This window comes from Acomys minous (assembly GCF_964271855.1).
Source record: "Acomys minous genome assembly, chromosome: 14".
In the NCBI taxonomy this organism is placed as follows: Eukaryota; Metazoa; Chordata; class Mammalia; order Rodentia; family Muridae; genus Acomys; species Acomys minous.
In genome coordinates, this window is record NC_140496.1 from 21,268,784 (window position 1) to 21,291,844 (window position 23,061).

A 23,061-nucleotide genomic window follows, 5' to 3' on the forward strand; every position below is an offset into this window, starting at 1 on the left:
GTCATATATATCTTTGTGTTTGTATGTGTAGAGAATGGTAGATACATATTTGTGTGTGTGAGTGTGTGTGTGTGTGTGTGTGTGTACATATGTGTTGGGGGGCAAAGGTTAATGTTGTGCCTCTTCCTTTATTGCTCTGTGGCCAGGCCTTGGCGCCTCAGCACTCACACGAATGTCAGGTGAAGCCATGGAGGAGGAAGAGATGAATCTTGGAGGTTAAGCAGTCGGTTGGGTGAGTGCTGGGCTGCAGACCTCATTCAGTCTATAAAGGGGAGCTATCAAGGAAGGCCTCCAATACCAGCCTGTGGTCTTCACATGCACAGGCACACATATGCATCTGCATGCATACATATACATGCAAAAAAGAGCTAAAGGGATCACACACCAGTTACTCAGTGGTAGGCTTGGAGTGAGAGTGGACATATGATTGTGGGGATTTCTGTTACATATAAAGTTACCTTTATTTTTTTCCCCCCAGACAGTCTTATTATGCAGCCTTGGCTGGTCTGGGGCTCAATATGTAGACCAGTCCGGCTTCAAATTGGAGTGCTGGGGTTAAAGATGTGTGCCTGGCTACACTAAATTTATAATCCATACACCATATGCCCTCTGAAAGTGCACACAGAGGCAGCTAGGCTTCTCCACCTGAGGATGTGCCTCAGTTTCTCAAGGCTGAGCACAGGGGAACAACGTGTGAGGACTCACACGACAACTTCCTGGGCTTCACATGCCGGGGTCTGCATTAGTTTCTTTCCTATTGCTAAAATAAAACACTATGGCCAAGACAATGCATAAAGGAACATGTTTACTTGGCCTTATGATTCCAGAAGTTAGGAGTCCTGGACGGCAGAGTGAAGGCTCAGCAGCAGCGACAGCTGAGAGATCACACCTTGACCCACAAGCAGGAGGCATAGAGAGCATACTGGAGCAGTCAGGAGGCTGATTTGTTGTGTTTTTGAATTTTATATATGTAAACATTTTGCCTGCATGTATGTATGTGCACGTGTGTACCTGGTGCCTGGGGAGTCTTTAGAACTGGAGTTACATATAGCTGTGTTTGCTGGGAATCAAACCCAGGTCCTCTGGAATAGCAGCTAGTGCTCATAACCACTGAACCATCTCCCTAGCCCAGAGCTGGTGGCTTTTGAAACCTTAAATCCTGCCCCAAGCAACACACCTCCTCCTCCAACAAAGCCACACCCATGAATCCTTCCTAAACAGTTCCAACTGTGGATCAAGTATTCAAATATATGACCTATGAGGGCCATTCTCATTCAAATCATCCACAGGGTATATATAACACTCAAGTTTGTAGTTTGCAATTGAAATTCATAGAAGTGCTGAGTGATGGTGCACACCTTTAATCCCAGCACCCAGCAGGCAGAGGCAGGCAGATCTCTGTGAATTTGAAGCCAGCCTTGTCTACAGAGAGAGTTCCAGGACAACCAAGGCTACATAGAGAAGCCCTGCCTTGAAAAACCAAAAAAGAAAAAAAGAAATTTATGAAAGTGTGATTGTGAGCCAGGCAGTGGTGGTGCACGCCTTTAATCCCAGCACTTGGGAGGCAAAGGCAGATGTATCTCTGTGAGTTCGAGGCCAGCCTGGTCTACAAGGCGAGTCCTGGACAGCCAAGGCTACACAGAGAAACCTGTCTCAAAAAAGCAAAAACAAAAAAGAAAAAAAAGAAAGTGTGATTGTGATCTTTCCCCCTCTCCATGTCTCTCCACCACCCCACCCCCACGTGTGCGTGTGTGTGTGTGTGTGTGTGTGTGTGTGTGTGTGTGTGTGTGTGTGTGTGTGTGTGTGTGTGTACTGCAGATTGAACCCAGGCATCATGCCAGGCAAGCCCTCTACCACTGAGCTATGAGCTGTACTCCCAGTGTGAATGGCTTTTGCTTTGGTGGAGAAGCAGCAGTATCCAGCGGTGTCCATGGTATTTCATGGAATATCTTCCAAGGTAGTAAGCAGTACTTTGGCCAGCTAAATCCAACTATTTTAACCCACAACCATATAACCACAAAATATATAACCATGTATCTGACAAGTCCTGGAGCTAAATCCCCCAGGGAGGAGGGATTCTGCAACCTAGTTGTCCCAAACTGAAAGAAACAAAGCAACTGACTTTGCTACTCTGTGGTCCTTGAAGACCATAGAGCGTCACCTGGCAGAGGGGCAGAAAAGCAGCTTTGTGGGGCACAGAACTACTGGGTCACTAAGAGGAGCTGTGGGAGAGACGAGGGATGACCCTCAAATGCTGAGAGGGCAGAGTCCCTCCCAGACAGATGTGAGGATCTGGCTTCCCTTTTCCCTTGGCAGTATGTACCAAGTCCAGCCTGAGTTGGCCAGCAGGTTACAGGCTGCACAGCCTGAGCTGGCCAGCAGGGAAGAGGCTGCGGCACAGACAGAGGAGCCAGACCCATTCCCAGCCCCCAAGCAAAGCGGACACTGCACTCGGGGAGGAGCTGTGTATGAAGTCAGAGGTGCAGAGCGGCACTGCAGTGAGGCTGCACATGTGACTGCAGCACGAGCAAGCCTGCAGCAGGACACAGCCAGGCTCTCTAGGTCATGGCCACTGCTGGGGCTCAGGGAAAAGGTGGCTGGCTCTCAACATCCATTCAGCACTCTGCTGCCATTAACAGGTCAGTAAGATGGACCCACCCCTTCCCCCCAACACACACACACACACACACACACACACACACACACACACACACACACACACCTTATTCCTGAAAACAAATCAACTTTCCCATGTCATGGCCACCCTTCCAAACCCCTGGTGATTAGAGTCACAGGCAGATGGCGGCCCTTCATGCAGGTGTCCTCTGAGATAAAGGGACAGGACAGGGCAGATGCACACACTTGCTGTCCTCTTTCTGCTGTTGGGAGGAGCAACTGAAGCCAAGCTGGGGGGAGGGGAGTTGAGAAGGATCTGCCTGCTGCTTTCTGTGACTGAGGAGAAAATAGAAAGAGCCTGTGTATGGTTGTATTTACTTCCAAAATACAACACATACCACATTTGCTTCGCAGCACTTTCCAGAAACAAGCTGAAGGGAAGTGGCTTCAAGGAGAAATTGGTCTGTGGCTGCCTCCTTTGTTCATGAACACCTCTCCTGTCCCCACCCCCACCCCCACCCTTTCCTCTTACTCTGTCTGGACCCCAGCTCTTCCTCAAACCTCCTCTTTCTGGGGTTTGACCTGAGATCTTCTACCCTGCCTTTGTGGTCAACCCTTTACCTCTTTGGCTTTCAGAGCTACCAACTTCTCCACAAGGCCACCGTACCTCAACTCACGGCAGCTTCCACCACTGACACTCCTGACTGCATTTTTTCTAGAACTTTTTTTTTCTTTTGAGTTTTTCGAGACAGGGTTTCTCTGTGTAGCCTTGGCTGTCCTGGCCTCACTTTGTAGACCAGGCTGGCCTCGAACTCACAGAGATCCACCTGCCTCTGCCTCCCGAGTGCTGGGATTAAAGGTTTTTCCTACAACTTTAACAGAAACTTTGTATTACATTCATAGTGGGGAGGGTGCATTCTTGTAGCACAGAGTGTGTGGAAGTCATAGGACAACTTGAGGGAATCAGTTCTTTCCTTCTACCATGAAGATCCTAGGATTTGAACTCATGTTGTCGGGCTTGTCAGAGACAGCTGTGGGATGGAGGGACTGATAAGGACAGCAGAAGAGGCCTGCCCCTTGAGAGGACAAATGGACAGAGGGCTCCGCTTCTCAGGACCCGTCATGCAGGCAAGTGTTACTCTTTCTGCCATGTGCCAAGTCTTCGGAGTTTTGTGCCATTTATTTATTTATTTGCAGTGCTAGGGATGGAGCATAGGGCTCATGGAGGCTAGGTAAGCCACGGTGCTACTACCATAGAGGTACCCCGGCCCTCTTTATATTTTTATTTTGAGACAGTCCCTCACAGAGTTCCCATGAACTCACTGCAGCCCAGCCTTTAGCTTGTCACCGTCCTGTCTTAACTCCCTGGGCTTACAGGTCTGTGTCCCCAGGGTCATATGGAATTCCAGACCTTTTAATTTTTAAATTTATGCTTCTTCTATCCCACTATTCTCTTAACCTAGAGCCTTCCATTCACAAACACAATATGCACATGAAAAGATTTACAACAAAAAATATAATTGAGACAGGGTCTCATGTAGCCCAGGCTAGCCATGCAGCTGAGGATTGCTTTTGCTGTTAAGTCCAGAGTGCTAAGATTACAGGTCTACACATGGTGTCTGATTTTTGAGGTAGGGAGTCAAACCCAGCGCTCTGTGTGTATTAGGCAAGCATTCTACCAACTGAGCTACATCTTCAGCCTCTGTGATGTTCTCCAGACAGCTTTGCATACTGCGACTGTGATCCAAGCTTAGAACTCATTGTGTAGCCTGAGTCCCCTTCCTGCCTCAGCCTCATGAGTGCTGTGGTTATAAGCATTAACTACCATGCCTGGCTTAGAAGAGTTATCTCATAATTTTTTAATAATTTGGTCATGTTTAGTGGGGCTACATTAAGTAATCTTCCCTTTGAATTTGATAATGAAGTCAGAAAAAATTACTTCTTCAAATTGATGGCATCAAAATAATAAAATCAAATACCTCGAGTCCTTTGCTAAATAGTTCAAACTAAGAGTCAGTTCACACATAGAGATGATGGGACTAAGAGGCTCTGATGCTGAAGTCTCTCGGGGCCATCAGTGAACATGCCCAATACCAGAGGGCACTGATGTGAATGCAGTGGACAGTTACACAGATGCCTACACAGGCAACCTGTATGTCTGAAGCAGGCTGCAGCCATTTAATATATAATTAAAAATTATTTTTAATTATGTGTGTGTGTGTCTGTGTGTGGTTATGCACATGTGAATACTGGTGCTGTCAGAGACCAAAGTTGTCAATGCCCTCGAGTTGGAGTCACAGGCCATTGTGAGCTGCCTGATGTGGGTGCCAGGAACCAATATTGAGCCCACTGCAAGAACTATATGCACTCTTAGCTGCTGAGCTATCTCTCCAACCCTAAGTTGGATGTATTCTAAAGGCTAAGAAATGGGGACTTTATTGTTTGTTGAGATCATCAAAGGAAATCTTTCTGTGTATAAAAAAGTTCCAACCTTGATTTTGTTTGTTTTTTCGAGACAGGGTTTTTCTGTGTAGCCTTGGCTGTCCTGGACTTGCTTTGTAGACCAGGTTGACCTTGAATTCACAGCAATCCGCCTGCCTCTGCCTCCTGAGTGCTGGAATTAAAGGCGTGCGCCACCACGCCTGGCTCCAACCTTGATTTTACAGACATCAAACTAATACTGCTACCCTAGCTGAATAGAAATATTCCTTTAAACATTCAAGAAACTTTTTTTTTGAGATAGGGTTTCTCTGTGTAACAGAGCCCTAGCTATCCTGGAACTCACTCTGTAGACCAGGCTGGCCTTGAACTCACAGAGATCAAAGGTGTGCGCCACCATAGGAGCTTTGTTCTAATCCTTTGCTTGCTATACTGGCTGTGGTTTGTAATAGCGATTGGCACCTTTCTGGGGATGCCAATCAGGAAGGCTGAGCGGAGAACTCTGTGTAATCTGCTTGCTGTTAACAGGCAAGCATGCCTGTGTGTCAGCACTAGTCACTCACACTGTCAGGGCTGAATTCTGCTTCCTTTAGAGCAGGGCGCCCCAGAGAATGAGAGAAAGTCCTGCAACAAAGGTCCATGCTTAGCTCTGCAATGCTGAGGAGCAATGAACTCAGAATTAATCTTATAAAGGTGAAGGCAACAGAGTGAGTTTATCTGAAGCAGCCAGCCAGTTTCTTCTTTGTTCTGTGGGCAAGGATGCACAGTGTGTGCGTGCAGGCGTAGGCCAGAGGACAACCTTTTTTTTTTTTTTTTTTTTTTGGAAAGGGTTTGTCTCTCTTTAGCTTAGAGCTCATAGAGTAGTTAGGCTGCCTGGCCAGTGAGCCTCTGAGGTGCACCTGTCTCTGCCCCGCCCCCATGCATTAAGATTACAGTCTCATGCTGCCACAAGCAGTTTTTAACGTGGACGTGGGGGATTAAGCTGAGGTCTTCATGCTCGCATGGTAAATACTTTAGGGACTGAGGTATCTCCCAGTCCCCAATTTCTTTTCTTTTCTTTCTTTCTTTCTTTCTTTTTTTTTTTCCTTTTCTTTTCTTTTTTTTTTTTTTTTTTTTGTTGTTTGCTAGGAGCAATGAAAACACCAAAATACATAAATGCATGAGGTGGAAACCATAGTTAGCATCTGAAATTGTTTCAATGACCTGGTAGCAGGCCACCCATGTGTAACACACTTTCTGCCTGCCTTTCTCAGACCACTTTATTGTCTGAGTATTCAGCCTGCAATGGAGCTGAAGGCTGAATGGCAGCTCCAAGTGAAAACAGAGGGAGCAGAAGGAAATGGTCGCCGAGGACAACAAAGCTTCCCCTTCTTTCTCTGCGAGTCAATCAGCTTGAAGGCCAGCGTCATACTGGCTGGTCATTCCAGCCGAGGCAATTTTATTCCTTTCCATGTGTTTAAGTCGCGCTTCCCCAGCCCCCACATCTGCACACCCAGAGGACGGCTCCGCCTGCTCCTCGTCACAGGCAGAAAAATGTCACCATGAAGGACTATCAAGGCAGGACCTGTGGAGACCAGCTTCTCAAGCCTTGAGAAAATGCTCCGGAGTTACACACACATCTCCTCTCAGTGTCACAGAACGATGAAAAGTGTACCGACTACACAGGAGTCACCTTTTCTCATCTAACTGCACACGCTTTGGGCCAGATGCAGGGTGACTAAACGGGTGCTCTAGAAAGGTAGGCCTGGACACCCAAGTGGCCAGCACCATAAAGCTACCTTAAGGCTGCCATATTGCCAGTACCAAGGAGGTGGTGGAGCCACCTGCTGGGAGGTGTGTGGCCACGGCTTTGGCTGCTTGGTCCCTCCCTGCCTTCTTCCATGGCCTGTGAACCAGGTCTATGGCAGGACCACGATCTTCTTCTCCAGCTTCTGGGGTGGAAACAGGAAGTTCCTCATGATCTCGTCCAGCTCCTCCAGGGCCAGCTGGGCATGGAGCCTGGCCACATCATCGGGTTCCAAGCGCACCACATGCTTCAGCAGGTGATACAGATCCTTGAGGACATCGCTCAGCACCTGGACGGAGAGACAGGGTCATGAGCTCACGTCTACCGGGAAGCAATCTCAGGCTCCTGTGTGAGGCTAACGCAGGGACCTTTCAACCTAGAGGAGGGAGGGCTGGCTGTGGCCACGTAGGATTCCTTTGTGTTTCTTACCCACAACACCTCACTGGATTTTTAGGCTGCTCCTCATTATTTCCTGGCCCTAGTTTAGTTCCTAGACCTTCCCCCTTCAGTTAAAGAAAAAGAGAGGCCTCAGGACAAAGACAGGCAAAACTGTCTGGTTACAGCTGCTTCTAGAGCAAGTGGCTGCCCGCAGTTTCCTCAGGGCCCTCTGTGCGTATGTGCGAACACCCACGGAAGACCTCTCCTTCTACCATGTGGACCCTGAGGGTAGAGCTGAGGGCAGGAGGCTTGGTGGCAACTGCCTTTACCAACTGACCCATCTCACCATCCTCCTGTTCTGTTTTTTTCTGAGATAGACTGGCCTCAAACTTGGGGTCCCTATGCCTCATCTTTCTGAGAGTTCTACGTATGCTTGGTTCTGGTGTAACATTTTTGTTAAAGCTCATCATGGTGACATAAGCCTTTAATCCTTATACTCAGAAGACAGAAGGTAGCAGATGTCTGTGAGTTCGAGGCTAGCCTGGTCTACACAGCAAGTTCCCGGACAGTAAAGGCTATACCTAGAATCCACCTTGCAAAGAATTACAAGGAGGCAGGAAAGAGAAGACAAGTCCATGACAGAACAAAACAGAACGTGACTCAGCTTGGTGGCACCTGGCTCTGATCTCTGCTCCTGGAAGGTCACAGCAGAAGGGTCAGCAGCTAAAGGCTGGCTTCAGCTACAGTAGTGAGTTGAATGCTAAACCTGGGTTAATGAGACCATGTCTCGAAATAAAACAACCAAACAACAACAGCAAAATGAAGAAAACATAAAACAAAGCCAAACAACACATTTAAGGCCCTAAGAGCAGGAGCTTATATTTTGGGTATAGTGAACTGGGTAGGACAAGCGAAAATGACCAGAAAAGGGTGGTGACAAACTCATAGCCTGGCCTCCCAGGCATCTCAGCCACAGACAAGCACCCTTCGTGTGCCCCATGGGTCTTGGACTTTTGAGGTTCTTAGTCATCACAGCACTGGGGATGAGCGGGACAAGGCAGGAACAGGGTCCCCCTAAAAAGCCCTGGCCCTTCCTTCTCACGTTTAGCCTCCTGCTGGCTGCCTGAGCTTTGGCTCTGTGGATCTTTTCCCTGAACAGAGTTCCTTCCCGGCTCACACCTTTGCGCATGCTGCTCCTTTATGTTGGGAGACTATGTCGTGTCCTGCTTATTCTCCACACACCCTAGATACACTTCCCAGGGCTTTTCTCTAACGCTCTCCAAGCTAAATCTAACTGTCCTCAAGTTCTGCCTATAGTCCCTATCACAATTTTAGTTTAAATATTTGTTGTGATATTGTTTTTCATTTATGTTGGGGATTGATGCTATGTAATTGAAAATATTTTCCTCCCTGGATCACAAATACTACTGATGCCAAGGCCAGGCCTCGCCTTCCTCCAGCTGGCCCCACACTTCACAAGATGCCTGGAGTCTGGCGGATGCTGTAACACATTTGTGAAGGAATGAAGGCACACGTGCTAGCCTCGCAATCCTAAGAACATCTACCAAAACAGTGCCAGACAACCAGTCCAGTCCCCCAAGACCCACCTACTGCTGAAATATAAATGACATCGAGTGTGCCGATGGGGCAGGAATGTGAGCAGAGGACACACGGCCATCTCTCACGGGGGATCTTCACCTGTGGTCATTGGGCCCCCTGAACGCCACACTGAGAGCCGTACAGTGTGTGGGAGATCGGCAGTCCCGGCCAGAAGCGGGCCAGTGTTTTTCTGTTACTCTTACAACTGAGCAAACGGAGGTGCTGACAGCCTGCAGAGCCCCCACTTTCCACTCTACCACACAAAGAAGGTAATGGCTTTCTAGGAAAGCCAGATGGTCAGGGAGCCCCACGTAACATCCCTTCTTACTCACTCACTTTTTGTTTTAACCAAACATTTATACTACAGACAATGACACAGAAGGAAGCAGGACAAGCTACCGTCCTTGCTCCTCCTTGGCAGCCTAATGGACGGATGCACAGTGCTGACAGACAGCAGGTGCACAATCAAGAAGGGAAACAGTTGTGTTTACTTTTGCGTCTTCTTCCATTTTTCAATGACGGAAATGCATGTGCACGTGCAAGCTATAGGACACATATTGCGCAATTTTGGCGATTTTGTGTATGAGTTAAGCACTCTTCTATTTGCATTTAAGATTGGCACTGCACTGAGTAAGATGAGCTGTAAACAGCATGCAATTATCTCACACTTCACTTCCCCTTAGAACAACCTCTTTGCCAATCAGTAAACACCAGGACAAGTAAAGCGAGATTCTGGAAGAGAAAGGGAAACTGCATTTCATTACTAATGGCACTTCCTCCCTCTTTTTAAAGATGCTTTTGAAGTTGAGTTTCTCTTTTGTGTGAGTGCCTTGCTTGCGTGTCTACTATGTGCATCTCGGAACTGGAGTTATGGACAGTTGTGGGCTGTCACGTGGGGGCTTGGAACTGAACCAGGTCCTCTGCAAGGACAGCAAGTGCTCAACCTCTGAGCCTTGTAGACCAGGCCTGCCTCTGCCTCCCGAGTACTGGGATTAAAGGCGTGCGCCACCACACCCGGCATATACCTACCGCCCTTTTAAATTCGGGCCTTGTATTTCAGTTTTGCATGGGAACACACATTTTACATGGTCAGTCGTGTCCTTTCCTCTTCCCAGGGTTGCTCCTTTAAGCCCTGAGCCCCATGAGCCAAGCTCACTAAGATGCTTGCTGTGCAGCATGTAGTGGACTTTCTCAAGCAGCTGCTACGACATACAGGAACAAGGCGGCATCCACCCCTCACTAGGCACTGCCTGTACTCCGCTAGCTATCCCTTCATCTTTTCTTTTCTTTCTTTCTTTTTTTTTTTTTTTTTTTTTTTGGCGGATTAAAAATGAGATGATTCCAGAAAGAGGACGACTCTGCATAGCTTCCACCTCATAGCGACTCACTCGTTCGATAATTATTAGGAAGGGCCTACATGGTAGCCAGGCACTGTCCCTGTCCCTCTGGCAGCCAAAACCCAGTGGGGAGGCCGGCACTCCACAGTGGGGTCTCTAGTCTGAGAGGTAAACAGTGTACTTGACTATCTGGACACAGGCAGGAGAAGAGGAGCAAAGCCTCTGCCAGTGGAAGAGGCTTCCCGGGGACACTTACTGGGTGGCAGCAAGGGTGGCTTGGGATTCATTAGCAAGCCCCTTCGCCATCTAGCCACCTGAGATAAGGTGGTTTCTAAACAAAATTGGCTTTAACAATTATATTTATCATAAAAAGTATATTTATTTAGTGTGTAGTGTGTGTGTATGCATATGAATGCACATGTGCCATAACTCACACGTGTGAGGATGGGAGTCAGTTCTCTTCTTATACCATGTGGGTCCCAGGAACTGAACTTGCTTGAGCCATCAGGCTTGGCAGCAAAGTGCCTTTACCCACTGAGCCGTCTTGCTGTCCCTGGCCTCCAAATGTCTATGTAGACAAGGATGACTTTGAACTCTTTCTCGAGCCTTCTCCCAGAGGTGGAGAGCAAAGGCATGTGGCCCCTTGTTAGTTCTCAGCTGCGCAGACATGGAACCCGGGGCTAGGCAAGCGCTCTGCCCACTTTCAGAGCCCTAAGAGCTTTCTTTCCACCTTCCTCCAAGAAAGGCAGCTCTACCTCTTTAAAAGGGGAAGCTCTGAAACATTCTGCCCTTCCTGGGGTGTGGGAAGGAATTTCCCCCAGGGAACTGGGGAACTGCTATGTCTGTCCTTAAGTAACAGTAATGCCTGTGCAAACACAAGGCATCCCTGAGGGGGGGCACTGAGCTCCTCTTAGCAGGCTCTGGACCTTTTTTTTTTTTTAGGTGAGTGTTAAACAAAGCCTTCTTCTTAATTAATGGGTCCACCTTAGCAACCCACCCTCTTGCAGCTTCTCTCCAATCCCACACACCACGGGACTTCCTCCAGACTCCCCAGGGATCAAAGCTTCCTGCCAGCCAAGGATTGTCACTAAGTCCTAAGGATCAGGGACTGAACACAAGGAGAGTTCAAAGGTAACGTTATTCACAGAAGCCTCTGAGGTGGGCAGGATACAAGCAATTCTGTGGAGGAACTTCTCATTAAGACTTCAACACACCTGCCACCTACACACACACACACACACACACACACACACACACACACACACGTGCCCGCCCACCCCAATCAAGCCCAAAAACTCCAGGAAGAGGAAGAGGGGGCTGGTGGGGTGTGTGCGTGGGGATGGGGTGTTGTGTGTGTGTGTGTGTGTGTGTGTGTGTGTGTGTGTGTTTCATCTCATTCAGAAGGGCTTAGAGCAGCAGGTGGCTGACAAAAGCATTTTACTGTTGGAGAAGCTCTTTGTGGTTTGGGGAAGGGTTTTATTTTTGGTGTTGGGATCTCACATAAGCATGGTGCCTAATGCTAACCATGACCTCGATCACTGAGCTGTACATACCCCACCCTGGGCCAGCTCCTAGGTCAGGGATAGCTTTAAAAAGCACCAAATCCCTTGTGCCTCCCCGAAGACAGTGGGGACTGTGTACCACACACATTTCCCACTCTTCCCGATGGCCAGCTTCAGGGGTTCAGCAGCAAGCAATGTTTGGAGTTAGCGTGATCGAGAAGAGCCCAGAGGAGGCGTGTAAAAATAACAGTGCAAGCAGAACTGCCTTGGGCACACAGGTGCATGTTCAAATGGAAAAGCGGAAAAACAACCATGGACTCGTTCTGGAAGCTCAAGACACTACAAAGCTGTGTCTTTGAGTTACAATTTTTTTTTTTAAAAGAAATAAATGGCAGGTATTTTTCCTTTTAGATCCTAAATACGTTTATTTGGCTATAAAAGCCACATAACCACAAATTCAGAGTATTTGGAAACTACAGGAATGAAAGAACCATCTCTAGCTAGACTGATAACCTTCGTAACCCGAGCTGCATTAGTGAGGGAGCTTGGTAGTGAGCAGATAGACACAGACACACACAGAGGTATTTTTGTTTGTCTTTTTTTTTTTTTTTTGAGACATGGTAGCCCTGTGTAGCCCTGGCTAGCCTAAAACTTGCTATGTACGCCAGGCTTGCCTCGAACTCTTTGAGATGTACTTGTCTCTGCCCCCCAGAGGAGTTAGACACCGAAATAAAAGTGTGGGTAGGTGGGTGGGGGTGTGTGTGTGTGTGGGGGGTTGGAGTAAGTGGCTAGACTGTACTGGCAGATAAAAGACTTCTTTAGAGAGAGGCCCAGAAGAGGAAACTCCAGAATCCACCCTTTTCTGTTTAAACACAAGTTGGGATAAATATTAGCTATGGCATAAACCTGTCCAACCACATCCAACTTTTAAAAATGTTTTTGAGACACAGTTTTACTGTGTTGCCCAGGATGGTCTTGAGTTCTAAGGCTTAAGCAATCATATAGACTGGGACCATAGGCATGAACCACTTTCCCAAAAATTTTTTTTTTGAGGGGGGTTGTTTGTTTGAGACAAGGTTTCTCTGTATGGCTGTCCTGGACTCTCTTTGTAGACCAGGTTGGACTCAAACTCAAAGTGATCCTCCTGCCTCTGCCTCCCAAGTGCTGGGATTAAAGACGTGCGCCACCACGCCCGGCTCCTTTCCCAGTTTTTATCTAATATTTATGAGCCCTCATTTCCTTGTATGAGCTGGACAAGAGGGCACACTTGTAATCCTATTACTAGGGAGAGGCTGGTGCGGAAGGATTGAGAACTTGACGCTAGGCTAAGCTAGATAGGAAGTCTGAAGTCGACTGAGCGGCAGTGTGAGATCTTGCCCTCCTACTCTCCAAAAGAGCAAAAATAACCTCTGTGTGAACTGTGGCTTGGGGAGGGAGAGTCAGTAGGACGAGACCAGTTACAGGGCAGAGGGCCCAATTCTGACAACAACCCAGCCAACACTTCTCAAATTGTGGTTAGAAACTGTGCTGAGAATTCTGAGTTGCACAGCCTTGGGGGCTTGCCCAGATGGAGGGGGAGGAAGACTTGTGGGGCTGACCCCAGAGGGCTGGAGGCAGGTGACCTTGGCCACATGGATCCTGAAGCAAACAGCTTTTCCTGGGGACCTCGGTGAGCTCACCTGCAAAGGGGCTAACACTGCCTCCTTTGAAGAGTGCTGTTAGAATCAGTGTTGCAGGGAGCCAAGCCCAAGGAAGCACACAGGGTGGGTGCAAAATAGTCGGTGGTTTGCCAGTCCCCACTAACACTGGATCTCAGTGAGGACCAGGACTGGGCGCAGCTTGTTAAGTTTCCTCTTCCTGAGCTGGTGAGCAGCAAGTCTTAGTTGTCAGCCATGGCAGGTGCTCACTAGCACTTGTGACTTCAGCTCTGGGGATCTGACTTCCTCTTCTGTCCTCTTGGGCATTTGTACAAACATGGGCACACTCACACACATACACACCACACACACACACACACACACACACACACACACACACTACACACACCCCCACCCCCACACATTGTAGGTTTTGAGACAAGATTTCTCTATGTAGCCCTGGAACCCACTATGTAGACCAGGCTGGCCTTGAATTCAGAGCTAAGCCTCTCTATCCTAGGTGCTGGGATTAAAGGCATATGCTAACATGCCAGGCATATATACATCACACATACACACATAGACCTACACATAAAATGCAATTCACCTTTTTTGTTTGTTTGGTTTTGGTGTTTCAAGACAGGGTTCTCTGTTTAGCCCTGGCTGTCCTGGACTTGCTTCGTAGACCAGGCTGTCCTGGAACTCATAGCCATCAACCTACCTTTGCCTCCCTGAGTGCTGGGATTATAGGAGTGTGCCATCAAGCCCAGTCACAAATATATGTATTTTAAAAGATTTATTTTTATCTCCTGGGTGTTTGTGAGAGCTTGAATGTACATACGTGTACCAAGTATTTGCCCTGTTCCCACGGAGGCCAGCAGAAGATGTTTGATTCCCTAGAACTGGAGTTACAGGTGGCTGTGAGACTCCATGTTGGTGCTGGGAACCAAACCCAGGTCCTCTTCAAAACAACCAGTGCTCTTAGTTACTGAGCCATCTCACTGGCCTCCACATACACAAAACCTCTTCTTCTTCTTCTTTTTTTTTTTTTTAAAGATTATTTATTATGTATACAACATTTTGCCTGCATGTGTGCTTGATCTCCAGAAGAGGGCACCAGATCTCATTATAGAAGGTTATTAGCCACCATGTGGTTGCTGGGAATTGAACTCAGGACCTCTGAAGAGCTCTGAGCCATCTCTCGAGCCCCCATAAAACTTCTTAAAAACCCACACAAAATTTTTTATTTTATCATTTTATGTGCATGAATGTTTTGCCTACATATATGTATGTACATGTACCATGTGTATGCCTGATGCCCACAGAGGTCAGATGAGAGATCAGATTCCCTGGGACTGGAGTTACCTATGGCTGTGAGCTGCCATGTGGGTTCTGAGACTCAAACCTGGGTCCTCTGAAAGAACAACAAGTGATCTTATCACTGAGCTAACACTCTAGGCCCCTAAAAACAAAAACAAACAAAGAAGAAACTTTTTAAAAGGAGTAGTGTTGAAGAGGTGGCTCAGCAATTAATGTCACTGCTAAGCATGGACACCTGAGTTTGACCCAGGGGACCCACATGTGGAAGGAGAGACAACTCCTGTAAATTGTCCTCTAATCTCACATGTGAGCCATGGCTTTCCACACTAAATAAATAAATCATAACAAGAGGAAAGTCACTAATATCATTTCCAGTTTCCCCAGGGCGCCATGGCTAGTAATGAAGAGAGCCAGACTCACTGGCTCTGACTCTGGAGATGCCTCTCAGTCACTCACCACTGCGCCTCCAAGTAGCTCCCCTCTTACCACTGCAGAGAGCCATCTCTGCTTCCCTCGCAAGTCTGGGGTAGGCTCCAGCTGACAGAATGTATGCAAGAATATTTTGCTTCCCAAAACAAGATAATATATACGAAAAGTGACCTTATTATTATTGCCACATGGAGGAATCTGGCTTGCTCGCCATCAGGAGCCAAGTGCAAAGGCACAGCTCTCAAGACAAAGAACAGAGAAGCCCCAAATACAAACAGGCAGGAAAGGAAGGGGTGTTAGGAGCAGAGCAGGGGGCGAGTAGACCAGGAATGCCGCTTATTTCCCACTAAGGCTTTATGTGGAGACTAGAACACAATAGTGTCACTATCCACCATACCTTGAAGGGTTGAAGCAGCAACTGTTTTCATTTATGTATTTATTTATTTGGCATGTATGTATGCATGTGGGTGTGCATGTGCCATGGTGGAAGTTCTCATTTTCCATCATGTAGGACTCAGGCACTGAACTTACAATGTCAGGTTTGGTGACAAGTGCTTTTATGTGTTTTTATCCTCTGAGCTGTCACAATGTCCCCTTACTCCCTTAAATTAAAAAAAGAGAAAAAAGAGAAGAAGATGATGATGATGATTTATCTGAGTGCGGTGGTGCACGCCTTAAATCCCAGCACTTGGGAAGCAGAGGCAGGTGGATCACTGTGAGTTTGAGGCCAGCCTGGTCTACAGAGTGAGTCCAGGATAGCCAAGGCTACACAAAGAAAGCTTGTCTAAAAAAAAACATTTATTTTATTTTAAAATTATATGTGTTAGGTATATGCATAAGAGTTAGGTGCCTGCTGCCCAAGCCAGAGGTGTCAGATCCCTTGAGGCTGGATTGACAGGCAGTTGTGAGCTGTCCAGTGTGTGTGCTGGGAATTGAACTTGGGCCCTCTGCATGAGTAGTATGTAATCTTAACCACTGGGCCATCTTTCCAGAGCCTAAATTTTATTTACTTATTGATAATTATTATTGTTTTTGTTTTCTGAAATAGGGTCTTTCTATTGTGTAGCTCTGGTGGTCACGGAACTCTCTATAGACCAGGCTGGCCTTGAACTCACAGAGATCCACCCACCGATGCTGGGATTAAAGATGTACACCATCCGGGTCAGTTTATTTATGTATTATTGTATGTAAATGATGTGTATGTATGTGAGAGGGGTCAGAGGATACCTTTGTGGATTGATTCTCTCCACCTTTAGTGAGTTCTGGGCATCACACTCATGGTCCCATTCTTAGTTAATGCCTTTACCTGCTGACCCATCTCGCCAATTACAGTTACTGTTATAAAGCAAATAGGAGTCAGGTGGTGGTGGCACACCCTTTTACTCCCAGCACTTGGGAGGCAGAGGAAGATGGATCTCTGAGTTTAAGGTTAGCCTGGTCAAATTCCTGGTTTACAGAGAGGAAAACCTGACTCAGAAAACAAACCAGGCAAAGCAAAGCAAAACAAAACAGGGCAGATACTAAGTTTGAAGGACTGCAACCAATATTAACTCACAAGGAAAACTTTCTGTCCAAATCTTCATTAAAACGTAAAAAGAAAGAGAAGGAACAAAGGGAGACTCAGATAAGAAGGAGCTTTGCATTTCATTTAGTATGTTCAGTTTCCACTGAGTGTAACCAATGGACACAGGATTACTGTAGTGCAAAACAGCTACAGAGAGCTGCGCACCTTAGGAAAAGCTTCAGTGCAATGCTGGGGCCCGTGTGGGTCAGGTGGTAGTGGCGTGTGTCACCCTGCAGCATCCGATGGCACTGCTGTGCAGAACTGAGGGCACTGGAGGGAATTCTGCTGGGCCAGCAGAAAGGACTGGACTCCAAGCCTGCAAGGCAGGCAGCCTCTCCACCATAATGGGCAGGGGATAGTTGGGGAAGCCGAATGGAGGCAGCTGCCTGGCCCAGATACCTTACTGATAAAACCTAAGGCTTCACTTTGATAGGTCTATGAAAAAGGAAATTAGGGCTGACTCAAACAGCTAGGCCAGGCTTTTGAGACACTGCACTGAGAGCGCAGGCATGGCAGAGAGAGAGAGAGGCAGGCTTACTGACATCTAAGGGATTCATTCTATCCATGCCTGGAGGATAGAAAACACAGCCTCACTGAAGCCCACGCTGCCATTATTATTAACTGGAGGTTACTGAGCCTTTCAGAGACCATTTATTTTCAAAGTGTTTCTGTTATACCTAGAGATAAATGGTACCTTGACTCCTCCTGGATTATGCCTAGTTGTGGGATGGGGAAAGAATCCCAAGTGTGAACTGCAGATGGGGGAGACGAGGACAGGAGTATTGTGCTTTAAAAAAAAAAAACAAACATTCCAGGGACACAGGAGGCAGTGCAGGGACAAAGCCCACGGCGTCCGCTACAGCTAGCAGTGAGCTCCTGGCAGGATGGTAGCTCAGGGGTCCTAAACAAAAGGCAGGTGGCAGGACTTTACTAGGTCTAATGCGTGTGTTTCTAGGCCAGCTTTTGCTAAGGCACTCTACCCAAGGCTACCGAGGTCACAGGCCATGCAGCCCACTGTGGTGGGGACAGGAGCAGTGGCTGCCACAGTGGTAGGAAGAGTAGTGGCAACATCTTTCAGAATGTCTTTAAATAGCAACTGGAGGAAGGCAGCAGCTTTCCTGCACCTCCACAGGCACCAAAAATAGAACAAAGGCAGCAGGGAAAATGGCCAGAGCCTGTGCAAAGGTGGCGTGCTGCTGCTGCTGCTGGGGGAGAGACTGGCAGTACCTGAGAGAGCCATGACAAACTTACCCTTCAAAGGGCACCCGGCTGCCACACCTGGAGACAGGCCTTATTGTTTCCAACCCTAGGGTCTCTACGCAGACACCTGCCAAGGGTGGAGGTGCCGTTTCCTTCCTTCCTAGGAATACACAGGCTGCATGGGACTAGACAGCCACTAGGCAGAGGATGGATGACTCCTGCCATTTATTGGAAGGGAAGGCTGTAGAGCTTGACCAAAGACTAGACCGAACCAGAGGTATGGACATGTGCATTAAAGGTAGGGTCTGTATTGTCTGCTAATATACACACAGTGTGAAACACACTGGAGAATGTCAGCTCAGCCCTCACCACAGACGGTGGCCACACTGGCCCTGAGGGATAGTGTTGCTGTAGCCAGTGACCCCTATACTTATTCCGCTGGTGCATATGACAAACCTCTGTATTATTTAGTGGTGCTGGGAGCAAACCTTGTGTATGTAAGGCAAGCATGGCCCTAGCCGCTACAAAAAAAAAAAAAAATCAGGTTTGCCTATTTTTATTTTATATGTATGAGTGTTTTGCCTGCATGGTCATCTGTGCATCAGATCCACTGGATCTAGAGCTACTGATGGTTGTGAGCTGCTGTGTGGGTGCTGAGAACTGAACCCAGGTCCTCTGCAAGAACAAGTGCTCCTGAGTGCTGGCCATCTCCCTAGCTCCTCCCTATCCCCATGAAAAACTTTTAAAATGCTATCTGGGACTCACCAGATAGTTAAGAATCAGATTCTTAGGGTTTGGAACTTACACCTTTTAAAAAGTTTAAACTTCTTATACTTTGTAGGTGAGTTTGACAACCTAATAACAATGATCTGTCTAAAAGAAACCCAAAGGCCAGGCATAGTGATGCACACCTGTAATCCTAGTACACGGGAGGCAGAGAAAGGCGGATCTCTGTGAGTTCAAGGCCAACCTGGTCTACAAAGCGAGTCCAGGACAGCTAGGGCTACACAAAGAAACCCTGTCTCAAAAAACAAAAAGAAAAACTCAATGAGAGAGAGAGAGAGAGAGAGAGAGAGAGAGAGAGAGAGAAACAGAATGTGTGGGGCACACGTGTGTGTGGTGTGTGTGTGCATGAGAAAGTAAGAAGTGTCGAGTCAACTTTGGGTATCTTCCTCTACTGTACTGTCTGCTGAGACAGGGTCTCTCACTGATTACTCGTCCCTGCAAGACTGGCTGCTCTCATGATCAGCTTGTCTCCGCCACAGGTTCTTACACAGGAGTAGGAGATATGAATTCAGATGCCTGTGCTTGCACAGCAAGCACTTTACCCACCAATCTCCCAGGCCCCAAACACAATACTCTAATAAGAATAAGGACGAGGCAGCACAGGACATCAGAAAATGGAACACAAACCTGATAGGAGACTTAGTGATGGAATCTGCCATGATTTCAAAAGTCAATGCCATAAGCAGCAGCTAAAGACACAGCTAAGTGCCAATGACGGGGACAAAGCGACTGCAGTCTGCTACTACATTTCTTGGAGTTGTCTTAATTATGAACAAAGAGGTTTTCTTCTTTCAGAACGTGGGAACAGGGAGAGTAATTTTTGACAGGTACCTTCAGATGCATCTCCCAGGCTGTTCAGATGCCTTAGCAGACAAGAGCCCCTGCTGTGCAAGCTGGACAGCAGAGTTTGATGCCTGGAACCTACATATGAAGCTGGACTCACCTGTAACAGCTCACCTGTCTCTCCAGCACAGTCTCAGAACAGCAGAGCCGGCCCCTCAGTTCTACCCCTGGCTGTCTGTGTGGCCTGAGCAATCTAGGTGCTGGGCCTCAACTTTCTCATCTGCAAAGAGAGTTTGTGAGCTGACCTATCTCAGAGTTGCTATGAAGATTTAGGATACAAAGAGTTTAGAGGCATACACCTAGCAATCAACAAATGTACGCAAGGTTAAACACAGACTTGGACGATGTGGGGTTTACTAGGAACACATTGCCAGGAGCTTTTACCCACTGAGCCATCTCACCAGCCCTCTACCTAAGGGTGCCCACCGTCAAGGAAGGAGCTGAGGAGGAGTGGGTTTTGAGGGATGGCAGATGAACAAGGCCAGTTGGTTTTGCTTGTTTATTTTGTTTTTGTTTTAAAACTATATCATCTAGCCCAGATTAGACTAAACCTTCAACTCCTGCTTTTAAAAAACTGTTTTGTGCCGGGCATGGTGGTGCAGGCTTTTAATCCTAGCACTTGGGCGGCAGAAGCAGGTGTATCTCTTTGAGTTCGAGGACAGCCTGGTCTACAAAGAGTCCAGGACAGCCAGAGCTCTGTGTAACAGAGAAACCCTGTCTCTAAAAACAACAAGGAAAAAAAAAACCCAACCAAACAAAATGTTTTATTAGCTGGGTGCGGTGGCTCAAAAAACAAAGAAACAAAAAAATCATCTTTTTTATCTAAAGTTTTATTTTTAGTATGTGTATGGATATCTTACCTGCATAAATGTAAATGTACCACGTCATGCACTACCATCAGAGGCCAAGAAGAGGCTGCTGGGTCCCATAGAAGTGGAGTTAGAGTCAGTTGTAAGCTTTCATGTGGGTGCTGGGAATTGAACCTAGGTCCTCTGGAAGAGCAGCCAGTGCTCTTGACCACTGGGCCATCTCCAGCCTCCTTTTATTTTTTATTTTTTCTTCCTCAATATAGGGCTTCTTTGTATAGCCCTGGCTGTCCTAGAACTCACTCCATAGACCAAGGTGGTCTCTAAACTCACAGAGATACACCTGCCTCTGCCTCCTGCCTAGCTACCTTATTTTCAAAACCTGTTTTAATTTTTGTTGAAAGTGAACCTTAATTTTTACTAGGTTACCTTTTGTAATGGTGTCTACCAGAGTCTACATACTCGTCTTGAGTCTTTAGTAGATGACTACCTTCATTAAAAGGTTCACATTCAGGGCTGGAGAGATGGCTCTGTGGTTAAGAGCACTAGCTGCTCTTCCCAAAGATCTGGTTAATTCCCAGCACCCACATGGCAGCTCACAACTGTCTGCAATTCCAGTTCCAAGGAATCTGACACCCTCACACCAATGCACATGAAATAAAATTAAAAACAAAAAGCTTCCCATAGTCATTCCGTAGAGCTTGGACTGCACCATCAGCCACATCCTCATGTAGTACTGTGAGGCAATCTGAAGACTGGGAGGTCTAACTGGCTCATCCATTCGGGTAGGAAAGCAACCAACACCACGAGTTATCATCCCACTAATAACCACCAGGGCAAGACTCATCACCTGTGTCTTTAAGACAGTTGTGGAAATCAGCACTGGGACACCTGTAGAAGACGCAGGCACAGATGGGGAACCAAAGACCATTGGTCACTACCCTGGGCGGCTGCCGCCACTTCCCAGCTTTGTCCCACTTTGACCAATTTACTTAACGTCAATTGGGTCATGTCACTTCAAGAAAAGGTGCGCTCATAATTTCTTCTTTTCAGAAGATGGAACTAAGAGAAGAGGATTTGCCACGCAGATGCCTGTCAGACCATCATAATTACTTTTGGAGGGAGAGAAGTCCCAAGACTCTTCCCTGGCAACCCGGAAGGGGCTTGGTCTCCTGCGTTTGCTCCCTGCTTCCTGATACTTCTAGTCTTATGTGTGATGAGAAGCTGCTGGGTGCAAGAGGACACGAGGAAGGGGAAAAGGCAACCAGCCTGTTCCCTGTCTTTGCTCTCTGAAGACTTGCTGGCAGGTCCTGGAGGGCACCTGGGCCCAGCGCCAACGCAAACACTCTCCAGCTGCTCCTCTGTCGTGCTCCTGGGCAGATCGTAACTGTGCTCTGAGAAGGCGGCCTGGCCTGGATTCCTTTTGGATATTACGGCTTCACAGATCCCACACAGGCTTTATCTGGTCATGATCCAGGTGACTCAGTTCCTGGGTCCTTCAGATGACAGGGACATAGAATGCTGAGGCTGTGCTCCAAAGCTACCCTGCTCCGCCAGTGGGGGAAGAGTAAGCCTAAGTTTCTTCATCTTTGGTGTAAAGCCACACCTAAACTGGATGGTTATGAAGACTGAATGGATCAATTCATGGAAAGCATTCAGACACTAGGCTGTTACATAATAGATGCTCAAAGTTTTTTGGGTAGTTTTCTACACATTTAAGTTTTTTGGAGGAACCTACTATGCATATTGAGAGATAATATTTTGATTTGCTTGGAATTTCCCCAAAGCAGTTTACCATTTTGGAAAACCAGGCTACGCAGTGTCATTCATGGTACTTCTGACATCTGAATCGGTCTGTATTTATAGTTACCCCATTCATGGTGATTCTACATGCAAGAGCAACTGAATAAAGACGTGTCTTTTGTTTGTTTGATTTTTGAGACAAGGTTTCTCTGTGTAGCCTTGGCTGTCCTGGACTCCTTCTGTAAACCAGGCTGTCTTCAAACTCACAGAGATTTGCCTGCTTCTGTCTCCCAAGTGCTGGAATTAAAGCCATGCAATGTATGTCTATTATGAATTATTATTCTATTTTTTTTTCTATATTGAGGTTGGGTCATTGTACTGGCTTAGAAACACATCTGCTGTGTAAGCAGCTATATCTTCTACTTTGCAGAATGTAGGCAATACTATAAAAAATCTGTCCTAATAAAACTCCTTGGTCTGATCTAGGGAAATCAGATGTGTGTGTGTGTGTGTGTGTGTGTGTGTGTGTGTGTGTGTGTAAATGTAGTGGAGAGGGCAGAGGTTGTTGGCCCGGAAGCTTCTGCCTCCTACCTGCCTAAAGGAGCACTGAGATTTTAAACACTTTTCTCTCTGAGGATTTCTCCCACCCTCCCCACCCTCAAGACAGGGGTTCTCTGTGTAGCTCTGGTGTTCTGGAATTCCCTGTGTAGATCAGTGCTGGGATTAAAGGTGTGTGCCACCACTGCCTGGCAAAGGGCTAGGTTTTTCTTGTGGTTTTCCTTTTGCTTTTTAAAAGTCTCTCTGTGTCACCCTGGCTGTCCTGGAACTTGCTCTATATCAGGCTGGCCTGAAACTCACAGAGTTCTGTTTGCCTCTGCCTCCCGAGGAGTGCTGGGATTACAGGCGTGCACCACCGCGCGTGGTTTGGGTCTGAGAACTCTAACACAGGTCTTCACGCTTGAGCAGCAGGCACTTTGGCCTGTTAAGCCATCTCCTCAGCTGCAAGCATGGGTCTTCTTTTGCATAATGACTCGCTTTAATGATGGCGTCTAAGGTACCCCAGATGACATGGCAAA

General features: G+C 47.3%; 1 protein-coding gene across 1 annotated transcript in view; it reads right to left on the minus strand.

Annotated features, from left to right (window-relative positions):
* Nucleotides 1–6,460: 6,460 nt before the first annotated feature.
* The window catches only part of TANGO6 (transport and golgi organization 6 homolog), a 160,965-nt gene continuing 144,364 nt past the window's right edge, over nt 6,461–23,061 (minus strand). Inside the window, exon 18 of the mRNA XM_084757334.1 lies at nt 6,461–7,130. Coding sequence (XP_084613460.1) covers nt 6,954–7,130 — 177 coding nt within the window. The 3' untranslated portion in view covers nt 6,461–6,953. The remainder of the gene's footprint in view (nt 7,131–23,061) is intronic.